The sequence below is a fragment of the Macrosteles quadrilineatus genome, unplaced genomic scaffold (genome assembly GCF_028750875.1).
Source record: "Macrosteles quadrilineatus isolate MER2022 unplaced genomic scaffold, UCM_ALF_1.0 Scaffold_5__1_contigs__length_97177068, whole genome shotgun sequence".
Lineage (NCBI taxonomy): Eukaryota > Metazoa > Arthropoda > Insecta > Hemiptera > Cicadellidae > Macrosteles > Macrosteles quadrilineatus.
Genome location: NW_026542598.1, coordinates 22,843,532 through 22,866,475, shown reverse-complemented (window position 1 = coordinate 22,866,475; position 22,944 = coordinate 22,843,532). Strand labels below are relative to the sequence as shown.

Sequence of the window (22,944 nt, the reverse complement as noted above, 5' to 3'; positions counted from 1 at the left end):
ACTGTAGCGTATTTTAGGTCTTTTAAGTCCCATAAATTATCTTAGGATTTCAATTTATATTTTAAAAATTATTTTAACAGTGGAACAATTTATGAAAGAATTATTCGATTATATTTTCCTAAAAACCTAGCTAAGTTACGTTTAAAATACATACATACAAAATTCGATCACTATAGAGCTGGTTTGCCTAAATAAAATTGTCTAAAGTTAATGATAGTAATGGTCTCGAAACATCACAAAACATTTCAACAATTGAGATCAAAGGGTAGGCAAGATTCCATGGTAAAAATAGACTTTTAAGATTCTGCAGAATCTTGGTCTTATGGGAGATTACCATGAATCAACAGTTCTAAACATTTTAAACATTGGATTGACCATCTATTTGATCTTGTAGATGGAGTGACAAATACATCGTCCTGGACTGCCCCACAGATATGGCTAAAGAGATTGTAGTCACTCATGTAAGGGACATCACTCTAGGGAAGAGGACTTACCACTACCTGCTCAGTGGACTTGTAAGTGATATAATAAATACATGTAGGGGTACAAACATTCGAATGTATTATCTAAAAGTACGTCTAGTAAAAAACATCTATATTTAATAATATTTTACACACATACCCGTTTATAAACGCTTTTTTGCATGCATTACAAAAGTGTGTACTGAATTAAATTTAATGATGGAGCTATGGTATTGTTTTTATAATATAAACATCAATATCTGTGTTATCCTAATAAAACTATCAAAATTTAGATTTAACTAGTTAAATATTATTGAATTTGGTTATACTACTTGATTATTTATTTACGATAGTGATTATAACTACGCTCTGTACCAAAATACGCAAATTACCATTAGATAATTACTATTATAAGTATAAATCTTAAATAAAACACCTATATTGGGTTTTAAATAATCCTGCAAGCTCTAGAAAATTAAAATATATAAAAACAGGCATGTAGGGCATAATTTTTTTTATTTAAAATAGTTTTTTGTTGATAGTACAAAATTTAAAGTCAAGTTTTAGTTATAAATAATAAAACCAACCCTACAATGTTTAGTGTAACATTGAATCCAATAGTTTCAAAACCAACAACCAATATTGAATGTTTTCGCATAATCCAAATAATGGATTCAATATTTACCACATAACTGTAATTGCATTCACACAAACTTCGTGTATTACAATAGCGAGCTTTATTGATTAAATAGAGAATAACCGCATTTTCTCGGAAATAAAAATATTAATTGTAGTATAATCAAAGCATATTGAGATTTTCATGAGTAGTTTTGTAAATATATTCTATAGTAGAAGTATCTCACACATAAGTAATTATATGAATGCTATTTGGATGAATTAATCAGTATTAAAAAATCTGTTTATATCAAAATATTTCAGTGGGTAACTAGTCAGCTTACGTATATTTCCCACTTTATGCATTGCCACCATCCAACTACACCATCCAAATCCATCTAAATCCATATATATAAATTTGTTAAGCCATTATTATTGGTAAGACTCGTATTGGCCATAGTTTTACACGTTTTGAATTAGCCTAATCTCTCACTCTTAATTGACACGAGGATAAAGTCATCTAAATATATATGTCTAAATTAATAAATGTTTCTTATTTTTGGTTGTGGTTTATCCCGAAATAATATCGACAAATTCAAGGATTTTACCTGATATTGCCTTATGCTCCTAGCTTCATAAGTGATTGGATAATGCTGGCTTCGGCAATGCTTCCGTCTTTGTGTCCTTCAAAACCAACTCAATATATTTCTTTAATCAAAACTAGTACATATATTGAATAAGGAGGGGAGAATTACCAAAATGCCACTGCCATAGACACAAGCGAAAAATAATCTGCATAATACAGTCAGGAATGTAGCTTAGACCACAAGGAATATCAGGGAATACGGTTTCGTCATGCAATGTCTAACCCGATGATAACTTTCCAGATCATGGATGATCGTTGGGAGTCCGAGGTTATAGAGTATGGTGCCATCAACATCACGGGGTTCAGGATAGTGGAGGGCTCTAGAAGATACGTCCGGGACTTCATTGAGGGCTGGAGAAGACTTGATCCCGCAACCTCAGTAGGAGCCGGACGAGAATCAATTTCGGTGAGAGAAACAACAATATGCTACTGTAGCTTCCTCCGAAAATTTATTGCTGCAATGCATCCAAAATTTGGACCAGTTTATAGAAGTGGTCATCCTCAGAAGACCATGCTCAAACTACAGTAACGTTGTAGGGCTCACATCATGTCAACAATTTTCTATGATTAAAATATTTTCTCATAGCTTTGGCAAGTACGTCTGGGTTCTATCATTGACTATACACCTCTAAATGGTTCTATTCAAGGCAATATACAAATGATCTTACCGAATTTCATTGTACTTTTACATCTAACTTGACAATGGAGCATGCAACTATTTATCTTCAAGCATATAGATAGCTACCGTTTACGAGTTGAAAATAAATTGAGAAGATTTACGTTAACATAGCCCATATGTTTTTAACAGAACATTTTTATCCATCCCATATAGTGCAACATGTAAGTTTTTATGTACCCGGTGTTTAAGGTAATGTTATCAAGATAAAATTCAGACCACAAATTTTAAAGGAGTTCTGACAGCACCTTCTGCAAACATCAAACTCTAAATGAAACAATGTTCATCCGACACTAATACATAATTGCTGTTCTTCAGGCGCAAGCAGCCCTGATGTACGACGCAGTGTTCGTGCTTGTCGAAGCTTTCAACAAGTTGCTGCGCAAAAAGCCCGACATGTTCCGCAACAATCTGCGCCGCGGTCAGCTGTTCAACAATGGCAGTAGAGGAATTGACTGCAACACGAGCAGAGGATGGGTGACACCGTGGGAGCATGGGGATAAAATCTCCAGATTCCTGAGAAAGGTATGAAGTTGGAAGATGTTACTAACATATATTTTGCTTAGGCAACAATGTATTGATAATGTTGGAGGAATTTGTAAGTAACTAAAGGGGCTTGTCGTACTCGCCGACGAGCTCTTTTATACTTGCTGGCAAAAAGCTTGTAAACTCACCCTATTTAATCGAACATTAATCAATAATCATTATTTTTATGCAATTATCCTTTTATAATCGTGCAATGAACGTGATCAGAGGCTTTACAGACAGAATTCTCTAAGGTGGGGTAAACCATTTTGGATAATATAGTATTAACCTGGTAGTTGGCCTTATTAGGTGATACGTACATTCAAAAAGTTTGAATAAGTTATTGGCATATACATTACAGTAATATAGATGGTATATGAGAATAATAAATAAAAGTTAAACTAATCATAATAAATATTAGTACAGAAAAGAGGGTTATTAAATTGAAAAATCCAATTTAACATTCGGACTCAGATCTCTTAAGACCTAAACAGCACCAGAATTAAAATGGACATTACTAATCAATACCATAAAAAGGGTTCAATACAAGCCAGTTATAGGTCCTAACTCTTAAATGTTTATAGAGATATAATTTACTGTGTTATGGTAATGTCGAATTTTTAAGAAATGTAAGCAATTATTCAAGAATATTTAATTTTGACAGGGGTTTGTATACAATACCACACTACATTTTTTATATTTACTTTTATTATTACTGTTCATACGTTTATACGTATTCTGGAGAATTCATCTCTTACAAAAGTTCCTCTACAATATTATATTTGTCATAGGGCGTATCATACAAAGACATTATGTAGATGGCTTTTACGTGGTATAAGGAAAACGTCCCTACACAATAGAGTATCATTACACTTGGTCAACATATAAAGCTATCACATTCCGCTAGTTCATTTAACCTTTTCCTCCTTTTGTCTTATTGTTTCACCAGTTTTTTTCTCTCTCGAAAGTTCAGTCCTACTATCTTTTTGATAAATCAGATATTGGACATATTTCTGTAATAATTGTAGAATCACTGTATTGCTCACACTAATGTAAGACTAGATTTAATATATACATAATTTTATTATCATTGTGTAATGAGTTGATAAATTCGCCCAAAAATTAAGCATCCAACCGATAAGCTCCGTGCCAAAAGTAGTAACGTCAGGGTTATTTTCATTACGTCAATGAAGAAGTGTGTTTCATTGAAAGCCACTGTTAATGAGAACGATTTTCTTTTGGAAAGATGTTCATTTTATTACCTAAATTTGGATATAAAGTTTTAATAAAGCTTTCTGTTGCTTATTATATCCAAAATGTTCAGCGAATCAATCACATATTCATGTTGTTAGTATAAATTCTCTTTATCGAATGAGACTTTTTACATAATTCAGAAGTGAATATTGATAAACTGATTATTCAGATATCACTGTAATTCTTCTGACTAAATGAGATTTTGACATAAAATACGACTCTGGCTCTAGCACCAACCAAGCAATGATCTTAACATAGTCATTCAAAATCAGTAATTTTTTTCGCTCTAGGATGCTAGGCACTATCCCAGTATATATTTTTCACATTACATTAGGTTACATTTGGGGCTTGCGGCATTATCATTTGGAAAAAAATCATTAGTGAATTGACGGAATTTGAACGCGGGACCTCAGGGTCCGATGTAGCACGCTCTACCACTAGACCAGCTCGCTCCCCACATGCATAGTTGTATTTTACATAGTAATATTCACTATCTATAGTTTACTCGTTTCTAAATTATGTATTAGCTGAGACTTGTCCACGAAACTGGAACCAGCTGTGCATTGGGATTGTAATAAATAGTCCTGAACAAAAAACAGCTGATTGTAGTCAGTAAACAAGCTATCACCTCATGCATTTCACAATCTTCACTCCTCTTCAACTTATTATTATTATTATTATTATTATTATTATTATTATTATTATTATTATTATTATTATTATTATTATTATTATTATTATTATTATTATTATTATTATTATTATTATTTATTCTCTCAACGGTAACACCATTTTTACATTGGAATATACATTAAATAGGATTAATCACTTTATAAACATAGCATAATTGATAATAAATATGAGCAATAATAAGAATAAATTAGAAAGCAGACATGAAATGCAAAAGACATAACCAGTATAAAAGACAAACAAAAATACATTAATAGGCTGAATCAATTCAAGTGTAAGACAAACAAAAAACATAGCAAAAATTAGGTACAGGCTACTAAAATAGTGCAATAAATAAGAATGAAAATGAGAAGCAGGCATAAGATGCAAAAGACATAATAATATGGCGCATAGATAACAACAACAGGTAAAATTTAAAGTGCAAAAACATAACAACAACAATATTTAACAATATGCAACCAAGACATAACAACAACGAGAAAAAAGGAAACAACAATTGCAATATCGGTAGGCTAACAAAAGAAATAGTAAGATACAACAACAACAAAATAAATATATATATATGTACAAAACAACAGCCATAAATTAATTTAACAAACGCAAACACAACAGGAAACTTATTTAATAAACAAACAGGAAACACCAACTGGACACAAATGACTTCCCGATATGTTGAGACAGTAAAATCTAATGTAATCTAACCATTGGCTGATGTTGTGGCTTTGTTGGAGGTCGAGTTGGAAGGGTTAACGGGAGAAGTGAGATTCAATGATGACGGTCGCAGAGTCAACTACACCCTCCATGTTGTAGAGATGACTGTTAACAGCGCCATGGTCAAGGTACGTTAGCAGTTTTATTGTTTAATAAGCCTTGCTTTTCTTTGAATAATATTATCGGGGAGAATACAGTGAGGTAAATGAACGGCTCGCAGATGTGTTGTGGGGATGAGGTTGGTCATGAGAACAATAATTTTAAAAAATATATTAAAGATGACTTATTTTTACTATTAGTTTATTTGAAATTAAATGTGCCATGCTGTGTTTATTGCCACTTGTAGCCAGTGAGTAAAAGAAGTAGTTAGAATAGCTTAGGAAATTGTCTAACGTATTACATTTGTAAAAAAAAACATATCAAAGAGTGTGCACACACAAAAAAGGAATATCAATTTATTTTCTTTTAAAAGGTTTATGGCAGGCTTACATTTAAAAATTAACTTAACAGTATCTTGGTAAGCCTTGTCACTGCATTTGTTCTGTCTGTCCCTCTATAACTAAAAAAAATTTTCTAGCGAAAATTAAAATAGTTTTAACTATCCTTGAGATCACCTTCGCACAGTTTTAATATAGTACGAAATGAAATTAGATTACTTGTTAAAATCTCTAAAAGGAGAATAAATATTTATAGAATTGAGTTGGGATTTTAACAGGATTCAAATTCAAATCTATTCAAGTGTATTTCTGTTACCTCAAGATAAGTAATTTCCTAAAGTAAATGTTCACTATTCCTTATACTAAGATCAATAACCTTCTAAAACAAATTGGGTGTTTAAAACTCCCCTCGTCTATCTCTTTCAATTTAGTATTAATAAACATTAGGGTTCAAGCTTATAAATTAATACGATCAAAATTCATTAAAATAATCACCCCAACAAATATTTTACTAACAAAGATTTCTCCTTTGTACTTACTTCTTACTAACAGGGATAGTAGCACAAATTTAGTTTTCAATATTTGCTGATTTTTAAGGTAAAATGACTTTGCAGGTAGCGGAGTGGACTGACCAGGGTGGTTTTAACCCAGTTGCCGCCAAATATGTGAGACTACGACCCCATAGTGAAATAGAGAAGAACAAGACATACATTGTCACCACCATTGTGGTAATATAATTATCTCACACCTTCAACGTGTATCCATTTTGTTTTGGCATTTTATCAATAAGTCTTTATGTTATTGGAACATTATAACTATGCATATTGTTAAAACTATGCCTCTCATCATTCTAAATGAATTTTTACACTATTTATATTCTTTATTCTATTTCATTGGCTCTTGAATTTGCAGGCATTCAAATGGGTTATATTTATATTTTACCTCGAACTAGTATAATTGTATACACGTTTATATAAGTGAATATTTAAAGAACCACTCTAAAAGTCCATTGTATAACAGTTCAACATAATAATAATAATTTCTATAATTATGAAAATTAGACAACAGTTAATTAGACAAGGATTGCAAAAAAGTATTAGTTTAATACATAAACTTGCATATAATTTGAACGTTTAAAAATAGAAGTTTTTTTATAATTCTATACTTACTGAAATATTGTTTCCGCTTACCTACAGCAGTAAAATTGTATAATATTAGATAAAACTCATATAAATACATAGTTTGGCAGTAGTTTTCATCACTAATCATTAAAAAAGGGAATGCAAATTGTGGCAAGATATTCCCTTACAATCTATTATTAAAGACCAGAAACACTGTTGTACTTCTGATAAACGCATCTTAAAAATATATTTTAACTTTTTATATATTTTTAGAAATATTTTTTGTTCAACACTAGTAAAAGGTTAGTTCTGCTTTACATGAGAAAACATAAAATGGAATTTATAAGAAAATATTAAGTTATAAACGGAGCTGAAAAGATATTTATATTTATTGATATTTTTATCATGGATGGTTTTAAATTTTTTAATACTAAGATTGATACAGGTCATATATTTGTTTGAGATGTGAGGTTTTCCATCGTAGTTTATTTTATTTTATAGAATTGAACACAATGAATAAACAAAACTGTTTAGGGTTAACTATTACCACAAACATTCTACATTAGTTCGTAACAAGAGCTCGCCTCGTGGTCGAAAACTCGACCAAAAGTATGTGCAAACTTCTCCATTTTAACTCCCCGCTGTATATAAAACATACGATTGGAATTTCTTCAATTTTTTTTATTTCCTGTTTATATTTTGTTGTTATTTTGTCACCAGCGTGACAACCCATAAGCCGCATGTTAATTTTTTTATTTCAAAATCATTTTTGTGTTTATTTTTAGCCTATTATAATTTATAAAGGGATTCTGCACATATACAGGAAAATATCTTTCATTTAGTACCAACCGCGTGTAATTCGGTCCAGTAGTATAGTCAGGCTAGCTGTCATAAGTTTTGCAAAAGTTTTTTTAGTGTATAAGATATTACGAATATCTAGTTACGCATATTCTGGTAGTAATTTCTCCATTATATATATAATCATTAGTTAATATTACATCCTTGCAATATTTGTGAATAGTGCCTGCGATTGATTTTAATATGGTAAAAAGAATTTAATGTTGAGCTGATAAAAAATAGTCGCAAGTAAGTTATATTAATGGGCAGGATTATTGTCCCTAGGATAAAATCTTCGTTTCATTGAATCGCGCCTACTTTTATCTTAATGGCTATCTCGGAGGCCGTTATTTTTAATTTATCGTATTCTGGAATCACTTTTATAAATCATACAAGAACGTCGCTTCCTAAGCTTCCATTGTAAAGTTACATTTATTGCACTTCCTGCATCAGTTAAAAGAAGGAATCGACTTGCCAGTTCTGTAGCTCTATTCAAAGAATGATTCATTATTCTTCTTTTCAGCGTATACATAACAAGATATGTATGCATTACTTGGAAAAGCTTGGAAAAGTATTGCTTAAATGTTTTTATATATGGCTTCTAACAGTTTTACTTCCTGAAAAATTATTAAGAGAAAAATTTTACAACAATATCATATTGCAATCAAATGTAACTCTATGTTATGAATATCCATTAGTTTTAAATTAAATTACTCTAAATGGTACGAATAAAACTGTTAAGTAAACCATGTGTTCGTTAATACAGTCAGTGGATATTATCTTAATAAATTAGGACTACAGATGAATATCAGCTTAACTTAAAAACTTTTTCTACTAACAACTTAAAGAAAATAAATGTAATTTTTCGTATAATCATGTAGCTTTACCTTTGAAATGTAATTATCTCTCTATCTTTCCAGGAAGAGCCATATATTATGCTGCGATCTCCTGAAAAAGGTGAAAACTTGACAGGCAATGACCGCTTTGAAGGCTATTGCAAAGACCTGGCAGACCTGATAGCAAAGAGACTCGGCATCAACTGTGAGTAAACTATATAAATAAATTTAGTTATTTAAGTCCATATATGATAAGTAGTATGATTTTAAAAATTGCATAGAGGGGTTTAGCCTTCAGATTCCTGTTTTTATTTTCAAGGTTTTACAATACCTAAGTATAACCTTGGTTGCTGTAGAGTCAATTAGTTTCGGTACTAGATCAGAAACATCATGAGACTTACTAAATAGGTGTCCAGCAGAGTACAATAACTAACACACACACGAGACACTGAAACATAATTCGGACATAGTTTTACAAAATAACGAAATATACCATCTAGACTTTACTTCAGTCCGATCACGCTCGCTTTTTCCAATGTCCCTTTGTTTATTCAATGGTTTTTTGTAAAAGTGAGTTAGTTTTATGTTTTCATGTCTCGTGTGAGTGTGTTATTGATTGATCTCTGTTGATGACTTTCGAAAGTAACAGATTTCTTGGCACGTTGTGGGTCTGATGATGGTTCAGATTAAGAACTGAAACTTGCCATACAGAAACTAAGGATTACTATTTGCAGGTATTGTAAACCTTTTTAAATTTAAATAACAATCGTAAATAGGTTAATTCAAATCCATGATTGGAGTAGATTTAGACAGCTACTATGAATATCAATTGATTTCATTAAATTTGTCAAATGCCCTAGCACTTTAGGTATTCCAGTTTTTATGACTGACGTCGTTCCTATGTGTCAAACCATATCCCATACTTCTTATTCAAAAATCCCACTAGTTTATTATCATTAGTTTAAATTGCATCATGCAATACTTGTGAATAGTGCCTGTGATTGATTTTTAATATAATAAAAAGATTAAAAGTCATGTAATAATCTTAATATAGTAAACAATTATAATCTAAATATAATCCAAAACATGTTCCACTAAAAAAAATATAAAAAAATATATGCAAATCCCATTAAGGTGCGCTTTTTAGATATTTAAATCTCAAAATATGTCCAGGTGTTATTTAATTCCAGTCAGTCAGCCTGAGTACCGCGACCGGTTAAAAGTAGAGCTAGGCCTACTTTAAATGTAAAAAGTATTTTCGTGTGTGTTGTATTTGTGTATTTATTTGAGTGTTAATTAACGACTCTATTAATGAAGCGTTCTTGCTAGTAGATCACTTGGATCGAGATGCTTGAATAGGCGAAACATGTTTTGTGTGTTTGACTATACTTTGTTGAACTATTGACGTAAAGGTCTGCAAGTCATTTTAATGGTCTAATTAAATAGTTCGGGGGCTACATTATGAATAATAATCTAAATAAATGTATACCTCTTTGCAATGTTTTCCCAGATGAACTGAGAATAGTGAAAGACGGTCAGTATGGAGCTGAGAACTCAGATGTGAAAGGTGGATGGGATGGAATGGTTGGAGAACTCATTAGGAAGGTAAGTAACACTTAGGTAAACATGTTGAACCAGCAGTTAAGTTAAAATGAAATGGTCAAGTGAATTATCAGCTGTTTAGAATGTCCCTTTGGATAAAAGAGGATAGAAAATTTTTAAAATATTGATGTTTAGGCATAAACTTTTTGTTAGGGTGAGCGATGAACAGGATTAGGAATGCAGCACTACTTGCAATAATGGTTGACATAAAACCCAATTATTCAGTTACAACAGATAAACAATATCCAAGTTTTATTAAAACACTTATTAAATGCAATTCTTGGTGAAAAATCCAAGAATATGAGGGAATAAAAAGGATGAAGAGAATCCAGTAAAAAAAGAACTCCTAAGTGTATTAAATATATATATCCGAAGAGGATTGCCGTGCATTTTGGGGATATCTATCTGATCTATTTACCATAAATAAATAAATTTTGATTGATTGTATCTGGTGTGTTTTCGCAAATTTTGTAGAAAAAATTAACCAGATATCGATGTAATTAAAACCCATACACAACTCTAATGCATATCAAACTATATAATTTGAAACACAATAACATTGAACATTATGCATTGAATCACTATAATTAGTTGAAGATTTTTTATTTGGTTTATACCGTATTATATCACAATACAAAAGTTGTGATATCCAAATAGTCTACAACTGAAAAAGAATCCAAAACCAAAAGAAATCCAATGGGATTGATTCAATAATTGTAAAATCACTTCTACTGGACGCTAATGGTATTATGACATCCTTAAAAACTAACTTTAGGGATTTAATATCTTTTTAATCAGCATTGCAAGTCCTATTGAATAAATTGAATTTATGGAAAGGAAATACAATAAGTCATATAAACACTTTAAACATATATGTCACATTTACATATGAATTAACAGTATACGCTTGAGTATATCTTTCAAGAGTTTTACACGAACTTTATTTCCTTTATATATTTTGTGGTAAAAGCATAAATAAATCTAATCAAACACTCAAAGAAGAAATGTTACAGTTTTTCTCAAACAATACAACTAACCACAAAACTCCTACATTCTCTTAACTTGTATGAATTATTATTAACCCTAATAGCTTTAATTTATGAATAATCAAAAATAAAGTGTGGTAAGGGGAGTGGTTGAAGTGCTCGCCCTCAAATCATTACTTATCTCGGTTTAACATCAAGCTCAACAATTTACCTAAATACATTTTTAAGTTGGGTTATCAATTAATGTTGCTATACAACAATATGACGATTCTAAAACAGTAAAAATAGTCAGATTAAATCCTTAAAATCACAAGAAAACTTTAGCATTAAAACCATTAAAAACTCTTATAAACTAGATTGGATTAAAACTAGGCCAAATTAAACAGGGAAGTCTTGTTTTCGTTTTAATATCCATATGAGATAACCCTAGGGATGGACACTTGATCCTCTACAGTATACTGAGATTGACAAATTGATGGTCACAGAGATGTCCTTGAGGGCTCTGTATAATGCTTCATCATTAAGCTCTACTGTTCTGAGGGACTTTGCGGTTTCATGAGGAAATCACACATAAGCTTGTAAACACTTTCATATAAGGGAACATTGTTGATGGTAATTTAGGGTTACATTATCTATTTTAGTATAGTAAGTTTTATGTTTGTCTAATTTAGTTTTTGTCTCATTAATGTTTCTTCTATTAAATAGTTCTTTAAATTTGGTACGTGTCACAATCCAAACTGTATGGTTTTTTTTTTTATGTGGGGAATACACCCAACTGTAGAATACTTGTTGATACATAGGGCGTGGGCCACTATAACTTGTACGGTCTTTTATAACGTATATGATTTTAAAATGTGAATTGTTCCCATTTTAATTTATCAGGTTCCAGATGTACATTCATGGTTTTAGTTCCCAAGAAATTCAAAGCTTAAGTTTTTTTTATCTACCAAAGATTTACCATGCGGCAATTAACTTAGTTAATGATTAACAAATAATTAATAGTTAACAATTAACTAAGTTATTTGAAAAGTTATGACAATAACATAGTGATTATTTTAGTACCCACCATAAATATATTTGCTTTGTGACCTGAACTAGTGAAGTCTTATCAGAAGAAAAGTTTCATACGTGATGAGGAATAGGAAAATATATTCTTCAAATGTTATCATAGAAAATTTCTATAACCTGTTTATCTCTTTATAGATTGTTATGACTTTTATCAGCCAAACACAGTAACATCTAAAAACATCTTTCAAGAATCACCAATTTCAATAGGAAATGCATTCACTCTAAAAACAATACTTTATGTAGTTTGTTTTGAATTTATAAACTCAGTTTGAATAATAAACAGACGACGTACAAACTAACAACCGCTCCACAGCAGTGTTGGTCACAGCTGATTATCTCTACAAGTTTGGACTGGTCTTGACAAATGATGTCCAGCGCCGGCGACACTCTACCACCATCAGATGATTTCCTGAGGGGCCATCTTTATAATGTGACGTCATTTACAGGGCTCATGGTCCTTTCGTTTTGTCCCGAGTTGGAAATGTGCCGAAATAACTATGTGTACTGTTGGGTAAAATAAAATACAGATTTATGTTTGGGTTGAACTTGAAAAATTGAGATGCATTGAGTTTATCATAAAACTATAGATAATTAATTTATTTATTCACGTTTTAACTGAGTAAAATGCGTTTTTTTTTTATTTTATATAGAAAACTTATGACAAGTATTTTAAAATACATACAGGAAATGAATATATGTGTTTCAACAATTTATATGAAATTTTATGAGGGTATGTCAAATTTAAAATAGTAACTATGTTTCAAGCATTTTGTATATGAGGAAAATAGGAATTATTTTTAATATTTGGATTATTATATAAAAACCTTGCGTATCTTACGGATATTCTTCCTTGAGAAACTATAATTCGTAAATTTTCAGGTTACCGACATAAATAGTTGAATTCAAGTGGAGGATACAAGTTTATCGTGTTGAAAATAGTTTTAAATACAGCATAAAAAAATATGAAAGGGTTTTTAAAAAGCTTAAACAAGGTTTAAAAGAATAGTTCAAAATCGTACTCATATAAAAGGTCAGTTAGCATAATGATTAGTCATTATACATTATTGACACAACCCACACCCAATCTTGAATCCCATTTGAACCGATCGTATAAAAAGTGTGATGGTTATTAGAGGCCACCACAAAATACATGTGCATCACTCTGATTCAAACTGTAATTTGCAGGAAGCAGACATGGCGATCGCTCCGATGACAATTACGTCAGAACGGGAGAGAGTGATTGACTTCAGCAAGCCTTTCATGTCGCTCGGGATCAGCATCATGATCAAGAAACCAGTCAAGCAGAAGCCAGGAGTGTTCAGCTTTCTAAATCCTCTCTCAAAGGAGATCTGGGTGTGTGTCATCTTCTCCTACATTGGAGTCAGCATCGTCCTCTTCATCGTCAGCAGGTAAGCTGAGCGAATGTATTTTATCATTGAGTAAGTGATATTTATATCGTAGAATCTACAGATGAAATTGTATATTGTTCGTTTTAAGATGGCTTTGGTGAACTAAGAATGTGAATGGAAATGACAAGCATGTTAAGAATCCAACATTCAAATTTTTGTATAGACAATATCTTTTCAACTGTTTTTGTATGATTACTTAGTTGGGTAGCTGAGTTGTTATAGTGCTTCCCTGGTAATCAAAAGGTTGCCAGTTTCATCCTGAGAAAAGCTAGTAGCCTTTTAATAGTTCGATTTGGGAGCCGGCTGTCTTTGATCATTGGACATAAATGATCCTGACTAATGAAACAGCTGGTCTTAGTCAGAAACAAAGCTACACAGGTCATCAAACACTCATCCTTCACTCATATTTGGGTTAAAATAGAGGTGGCGTCCCCATCTAACTGGTAATAATAATATAATCAAAAAATAAAACGCCTAATGTAAAACCTACCTTTAAATTTAAGAACCTCTTTTGGTCGGCATTGCTTAACTCAAACGTAAGACCTCACATTGAATTCTTGTTGTGAGGTCTTGATTGAATACAGCAAAATTATGTTTAAAGATGACAATTGGATGATAATTTAACACTTTTAGTATTAAGAGATAATGATTGTAGCTTACTTAGAAACTAATTTATTAATTTCTGGGTAGCTCAAATATGTCATAGTTTTGCATAAAAGTCTTAAAGATGCTGGATCCGCCCAACAGGGTTATCCCTGTAAACTGATGAAGTATGTCTTTAGGTACAATATGCCTATAATGATGCTATCAAACAAAAGGTTGGCATTAGATCAAAACAGGAGTGGAGGCCATTCCCTAACAAACACGTAAAAAGTCAGTGGCGCCAAATTACACAAACAAAAGTATTTTACCCACAAAATAATAATATATTACGACCCCATTGCACTAATGGAAATTTCTTTCAGATTTTCTCCGTACGAGTGGCGACTTATTTCGTACGCCGACGATCCCCATCATCACTCGCTACACCATGCTGGTACTCCAGGACAGGCTCCTGCGGTGCTGGCCAACGACTTCAGCATATCCAACAGTCTATGGTTCGCTCTGGGGGCCTTCATGCAACAGGGCTGTGACATATCGCCAAGGTATTGTGATATTTTCAATCAATAGTTATGTCCTGCTGGTTTGAAACTCTGGACTCAGTTGTCACACATTATTGGTCAATTGTTGATTCTGATTCAGCTTATAACACACCGAGGAGGGGTGCATTATAACCATATGCACATTAAACAAAATATACAAAATATATGAGTTAAGTTTTTACATCAACTCAAAGTTAACGTTCAATCATGTAAGGCTTAGGATCAACTTAGGTTTTCTAGGTTCAATTTAATGAATCCAACACAGTTTGTATATCCAACATATATTAGTATAAACTAGGGAAATAGAATGGACTCGACTTAAAAATACCTCATATTTTAAGAAAACCAGAAAAATCCAATTAAAAATTGCAAAATCCCTTGAGAACCCCCATTTTTTTTAGAAAATATTACAACTAGAATATAAATTGTCAACAAATTCCCATATCCTGAGTCTTAAATCAGCAAAACCAAATTATATTTCAAAACCAATTAAATAAACAAAAGTGATATTCTTAAAATGGAGTTTTAAAATGGACAAAGGTCCAAAGAATATAGTTTCAAACATTTCTTTCAAAGCTGCAATAAAAAAAAAATTAATAAATACCAAATGGCCAAAATTTAAAATTGGACCAAGCCAATATTTGTTTAGCACACACCTCTTTTGGATTAACATACATACCAAGTTTAATTGAAATTGGTTTGAACAATTCCAAGATATGGCTTATGAATGTATTTATTAAAATGAAAAAAAAAATGAAATTATGAATTTGATTTACGAAAAAATACAAATTAACGGATATATATGGCTTCCGAAGGAACGATTTCTTGTAGCTTAGATTTTTACTAACCGAACACCCTGTATTTTATCCACAGATCTATCTCGGGCCGCATAGTAGGGAGCGTCTGGTGGTTCTTCACTCTTATCCTCATCTCTTCCTACACCGCCAACCTCGCTGCCTTCCTCACTGTAGAACGGATGGTCACTCCCATCAACTCCCCGGAAGACCTCGCCTCCCAGACGGAAGTTCAGTATGGCACCCTCTACCATGGATCCACCTGGGATTTCTTCCGGGTAAACCTTTAGAGCTTGGCCACAAAACATTCGAGTTTCCATTAATGATTACAAGTGCGAGTAATAATATCATCTTATTGCACATTTACATAGTTTTTCTTTTACTATTTTTCATCATTTTTATTTTTTATGAAGTGACAAAAGTTTATTGGACAACAAAGAAATTATTTGATAAAAGGTGGTCAAAGTTCAATTTTTTCAATAATATTCACAATTTAAAAGCTTAATACTTACTTTACTATCCATGAGGTCTGCACTGACGTAAAAAAACATATTGTTTCACAGTTGAAATTGTAGCAAGTTTTCTACAAAACTGGGATCTAGTACAATGAAGCCACTGAATGAGTGCGTGAAGGTTTAATGCTATTTTCATTCTTATACAACTTGAACTTGGTATTCAACTGAATAATCAACTTTTAACGAACCATAACGTCATGTCTACCCCATCAGCTATCAGAGTATGAACAACTAAAAAATTAAGTGTGTAGTGTTGGATTACAGAACTCATTCAAATATTATGAGCAAAAATTATAAATATTACACCTATGAATACAATCCTGTCTACAGATGTTCCATTATTAACATATTCTAAATATTACTCTTTAAACTACTTATTCTGTTAATGCTAAGGCACTTGTTTAACTATTAAAAATCTAACTAAATTGAAATTTTACCTTCGTCAGCCAGCTCCTGATTTGTTGAACAAATCAGGAGCTGGCTGACGAAGGTAAAATTTCAATTTAGTCATAGAACCAGCTCAGAGGCTAGAAAATATGGATTATAAAAATCTAAGTTTTACCATAAACCTTCTACCATAAATCACCACTTAACTGGGCACTATAACAAAATATTCACCAACAATATAAAAATATGCATACAGAAATCATAATAAATAGAAATCTAAATGAACCATTTATGATTTTTAGAGATCACAGATCACCTTGTACAGCAAGATGTGGGAGTTCATGAACTCACGAAAGAACGTATTTGTGAAAACGTACGACGAAGGAATACAAAGAGTGAGGCAGTCGAAGGGCAAGTACGCGCTGTTAATAGAGTCACCAAAGAACGAGTACACCAATGAAAGAGAGCCATGTGACACAATGAAGGTCGGGAGGAACTTTGACTCCAAGGGGTTCGGAGTGGCGACCCCCCTGGGGTCCCCTTTAAGGTGAGAGCAAGTGGATTTTGTTCATGAGTTGCTTAAGTGCCGGAACGGGGAATATTAATAATTGTGTTTCCTGTTTTTAATCATCATGATTAAAAATGATTAAAAATGTTAATAATCCTGTTTTTTCAACTCATCTGACCAGTACGATTGCCAACTGAATGATCATCAAAAGATATTTAAGTACCACTACAAAATAAGTAAAATAATTAAAGTGGCGTTGACTGTATGGGGGGTATGTTTATGTCCGAGTTCACATACTATAGGCCTTAGGATCTAGAATGGAACCTTTTTACACATTACTTCAGGCTGGGCTTGGAAGGTCACGGCATTATCAGTAACATAAGATTCATTTGTGATTGGTGAGATTCGACTGAGTTCCTGCGTTCTTTCCCTTGGACTGTTCCCAGATGAATTTTTTAATGATTACAATGTTAAAAAGAGACTGCAGAAGGTCCATTTCCCACCAACAATGTTTATCTAATAATCACAACCCGTTACCACTGCTGCCGTGATCGCCAGACTCCTCTCTCTCTATATTTACACAGGGTTAGTAAAAAGTGTGGAGACCCCCTGTTATTTTTTTAACGGCCCATACTAGAAAAACTAAACTCGGCACACCTTTATGACATGTTATGAAGTACTTTTTGGGCATCACTTGGTGTACATCCCCAAAATGGGGGATTTCGGGGGAAACTCAAAAACTTCAAATACAAAGACCCATCGAGTAACCCCTCATTTTGAAGGTCCTGGTAAAAGAAAACCAACAACGCAAATTAGAGGTCTTTATTTTAATCCAGTAAAAAATGGCAGCCAATTGAAATTCTTAGAAGTTAAATTTAACTTACAGCTTTCCAAGTCTGGAGACCCGCTGTAAATGTTGTAGCGGCTCACACTAGGATAACTAAACTCTACACACCTTTTTGGAATCTTATGAAGTACTTTTTAAGCCTAATAGCCACTTGCTTATCAAACCCAAAATGGGAGATTTTGGGGGAGACTCAAAAGTTTGAAATGATAAGCCCCATCGAGTGACCCCTCATTTTAAAGGTCCTGGTAAAAGAAAACTAACAACGCAAACTAGAGGTTTCTATCTCAATCCCGTAAAAAATGGAAGCTGATTAAAGTCTTTAGAAATCGGAAATAACTTGCAATTTTATATTCAATTGGCTGCCATATTTTACTGTGTTAAGATAGAGACCTATAGTTTGCGTTGTTCGTTTTATTTTATTATGACCTTCAAAATGAGGGGTCACTCGATAGGGCTTATCATTTAAAATTTTTGAGTTTCCCCAAAATCCCACATTTTAGGTTCGGGAACTTATGAGAGTTTCAATTGGCTGCCATTTTTTACTAGATTGAGATAAAGACCTCTAGTTTCCGTTGTTGGTTTTCTTGTACCAAAACTTTCAAAAATGAGGGGTTACTCGATGGGTCTTTGTGTTTGAAATTTTTGAGTTTCCCCCAAAATCCCCTATTTTGGGGATGAACACCAAGTGGCGGTTATGCCCAAAAAGTACTTCATAACATGCCATAATGGTGTGCTGAGTTTAGTTTTTCTAGTATGGGCCGTTAAAAAATTACAGGGGGTCTCCACACTTTTTACTAACCCTGTAATATTCATGTATAGGGTGTCCCACGAAGGGGTTTAAACGTTTGATTTTATATTACGTGCCCATTCATGCACCGAACTTTTTGAAACTTAACACAGTTTACAAAGTAGGTTCTAAAAATATTCTGGAAAAATTTCAACTCCCTAACCTTAGTAGAAACAAAATGGCGGCATACTGAAAAACGTTACTTTAAAAACATTAAAACAGGTATTTTTGGTTTTATAATAGTAGTTTACGCAACGATTGCGTTAAGTGAGTCTTTATGACACGAGTAGAAAATTTAAGGCACGAGCCTTGGCGAGTGCCTTAAAAACTTCTACGAGTGTCGTAAAGACTATTAACGCGAGTTGCGTAAACTACTTTACCTACGACCGTTTTTTAATTACTATCAATCTGGATTAATTACTAACAATCACTACTGATAACTTTTTAGAGAGGTTATGTTTTCGTGTATTGTCATTGCCACTGAAAGTGATGCAACGACTTGTTGTATAATCAGCTGATTTCCTGTAATTACGTGTTTGTTAAACTTCGTTAAATATTACATTGCTAGCAGCATTCTTACCATAAATAATATTGTATCAGGTACAATTCGGCAAATATTTCATTTATTTTTGGACTTCCACCAACTTAATTAAGAATACGCGAGTATCAACATGAACAAGTTGGATCAACAATTAAATTGGTCAACTGATCAGCTGATCAGCTGATTAGTTGACGTTCGAAGCATTACAATTTTAATTCTTTTCTCTCAATACTTGAACCTCATTGGTCCGTTACCTGGGTGGATATGAGAAAACTATGCGGATATGAAATGAAACTATGCGGATATGAAAGTAAACAGCTGTAAAGTGAAACTTTTCAATTCTAAGAACTGGACTGAAATGGCTACTTTAAAAAACGGTCGTAGGTAAAATATTTTTATTGTTACTTTCCAGGGCAATATGACTTTTAAATAAAAAAAACTAGAACATAGCCTAATGGAAAACTAAAAATAAATCAAATAACTGATAAATAATAATAGGTAATAAATAAATAACTATTAGTAAATCATGAAAGTAGTTTTTATAGAAAGCACATAGGTAAATTTGTCAATATGCCGCCATTTTGTTTCTACTAGGGTTAGGGAGTTGAAATTTTTCCAGAATATTTTTAAAACCTACTTTGTAAACTATGTAAAGTTTAAAAAAGTTCGGTGCATTAATGGGCACGTAATATAAAATCAAACGTTTAAACCCCTTCGTGGGACACCCGGTATGTTAATTATTAATTTTATTCAGTAACATAGTTAAGAACTTAATGTAAATAGCTCAACATTAACATTTAGTTTATAAATTATTGCTCTCTATGTTATTGAAGAGAATGGAATAGTAGTAAAAATCATAAGCATTACACCTAATTACTTGCCTTACTATCGTTATAAAATGTAACTGGGTTTCTTTTCTTAAGGAGTAAGTATGTGCAGTAAAGTAGAAGTAACAAAACTTAAATTGGGTCTTTAAAAGGTCCTTGTATCCTTTTAGTAGTGCATTTAAATACTGATTATACATATGTATACAACGCGAAGTTTTATTTAGTGTCCATCCAGTATAGATATAGAAATATAACTAACTAATTCACCACCTGCATGAATTCTTTTAGTATTGGTTTAGTATAGTTTGGTGTAGTATAGGTTTAAGATAGCTCATACAAACGAATCATAACTGCTATTATTCCAACTAATAATTATTTTATAACGCGTTAATACTTTCAATTTGAGATACAGTTAGGCCTCTTATACCAGTTCTTGCAACGCAATTTAATGAAAAAGAGCCACAATAAACCATTTTTTACCAAATCGAGAGCTAAGCGGTAAACAATTCAGGCCTGATGACAATTCTGTGAAAGGCCGCTTCGAGAAGACAAAAACAGCAATTACTTTTCTCTCTTTGTTATTAATGGCCACAAAAAAAATTAACTTCATACTCCCTAATATTGTAAAATCGTTTTTGTCCCTTTAAATATGTATCTATAAATCTCATCTCAAAAACACAATGTCTTTTTAGTGTTTAAACACATGATGATATGAGATAATGAAGATTCAAATGCTAAAATAAGTGTCTTTTTGATTATACTGCCGAACTTGCTATTTTAGATTTTTTATTTTTATATTTTTTAATAGCTAACTGTGATATTTAAATTACTATTATTGTTTTCTCATATTTGCAAGGAGTTTATTTAACTATGAATTTCTATAAACCTACATTTAACTAAGTTCATTACCACAATTCTTTCTATTTCAGAGAGGTGGTAAATCTAGCAGTGTTATCACTCATAGAAAACGGGGAGCTCACAAAACTACTAAATAAATGGTGGTACGACCGCACTGAGTGCAGACATGATAGTAAACAGGTAAATATAAAAAAAGCAAACTAAAGAAAGTTATTTTTATTTATTGATATAATTGATTTTAATTTATTGACCGAGTTTATGTTATCAACAAAACTCAAATTGCGAAGATCGAATAAGTATGATCATAATTCGAGTGTAGTTGACATGCATGCATTATTTGAAATAGGATTTTTACCACCACTCTACTACTGTACTAATTTGTTGAAACTTTCATGTGCTTAATTTTGTAAGATAAAATCTATGGCAATTTAATAAGAACCATTGCTGATGGTATGTATAGTTTTTTAATAAACTACAGAAACAACAGTTTTTTGTACGAAATAGCTATAACCTTTTTTAAACACTCCATTTAAGAGCATAAATTTCGATAACTTTTTGATTGTTCTATTGGTGCTTAAATTTTTAAAGGGAAAAACAAAATGTAAATTATAATTGTAACGTTTTGCCTAATATTAAGCTAAGGATTACCTGAACAAATTTACCTACAAATTTAAAAAAAAAATGTGTTCTTCTATTTCTTGGTTGGTGCACAGGCTTATTTTTTTATCACTGGAAGTAATTGTTTCCAGCTAAAAATTCTCCATTTTAGTCTCTCCACATTGAGTCTCTGATTACTAAATACTAAAATTAAAATATTTGACAAAAAAAGTTGTTAATATCTTAAACATGTAACATTATGCATGTATGATGAGTAATTTTTACATTTAACTATCTATTTAACATTTTATATAACCTACAAAGCCATTTTTCTCCCACAGGATGCCTCCAGGAACGAGCTATCTCTGAGTAACGTTGCGGGTATATTCTATATCCTGATAGGGGGCCTCATCCTAGCCATGGGTGTGGCCCTCATTGAGTTCTGCTACAAATCTCACAACGAGGCGACCAGAGCTAAGGTAAATACGCAATAGGTACAATTAATTGATAACTTGTAAAAGCACTTGTGCTACTTCAAATACATAGTATACATCCAACATTAGTCTAATCAATCATAACATCCGTATAAAGTTTAGGTTTTGATTAAACATGTATTTCCAAGCTTACTTAATAATACTAAAATATTTTTGTATGGTACTGCATGTTTTCCGAGTGTTTTTATTTAGTTTCACTACACTATTTACATTAAAATAATACTTTTAAAATATATTTTCTAGAGGTTGTTTATCTATAAGATTGTAGGTGCAAAGTAGTGTGACAATAATTATTTTCTAACCGATGATTATTGATGAATTAATTCACTTCAGAATTTTTTTGTTAGATTTATTTACAATAAAAACTAAATTTCTTGATGATTTTGATCACTTTATATCCGTAAAGTAGAAAACCTTTACTATAAATTTATGAAGTTTAAGAGAAAGTGAGTATATTCATAAAAATTGCTAAGAATACTGTATACTGAATGTCCAAATTAACTTTATTCTAGATTTCTGAATTGTATTACAATTTCAGGTATGATTGTATTGCTATAAGTATTTAATCCTTTTATAATTTCATTTTTAGATTCCCTTATCGGATGCCATGAAAGCTAAAGCCAGGTTAACTATAGGAGGGAGAGAGTTTGACAATGGCAGGGTAAGTCAATCTCTATTTTAGTGTTACTCTAGTAAGAGTAGTGAACCAATTGATTAAAATATGCATATACTCACTGAAATTATTCATTGCTATAATACGTTCTTTCAAATGA

At 32.0% G+C, this 22,944-nt stretch overlaps 1 protein-coding gene across 1 annotated transcript in view; it reads left to right on the top strand.

Annotated features, from left to right (window-relative positions):
* Window positions 1-22,944, top strand: part of LOC128994924 (glutamate receptor 1-like) — a 116,448-nt gene that overhangs the window by 91,867 nt on the left and 1,637 nt on the right. Inside the window, exons 5-18 of the mRNA XM_054419758.1 lie at window positions 395-515; window positions 1,964-2,128; window positions 2,717-2,923; window positions 5,599-5,706; window positions 6,630-6,743; window positions 8,894-9,014; window positions 10,320-10,414; window positions 13,651-13,874; window positions 14,840-15,019; window positions 15,890-16,088; window positions 17,015-17,259; window positions 21,152-21,260; window positions 22,019-22,156; window positions 22,761-22,832. Of these exons, the coding sequence (XP_054275733.1) occupies window positions 395-515; window positions 1,964-2,128; window positions 2,717-2,923; window positions 5,599-5,706; window positions 6,630-6,743; window positions 8,894-9,014; window positions 10,320-10,414; window positions 13,651-13,874; window positions 14,840-15,019; window positions 15,890-16,088; window positions 17,015-17,259; window positions 21,152-21,260; window positions 22,019-22,156; window positions 22,761-22,832 (2,098 nt within the window). The remainder of the gene's footprint in view (window positions 1-394; window positions 516-1,963; window positions 2,129-2,716; window positions 2,924-5,598; window positions 5,707-6,629; window positions 6,744-8,893; window positions 9,015-10,319; window positions 10,415-13,650; window positions 13,875-14,839; window positions 15,020-15,889; window positions 16,089-17,014; window positions 17,260-21,151; window positions 21,261-22,018; window positions 22,157-22,760; window positions 22,833-22,944) is intronic.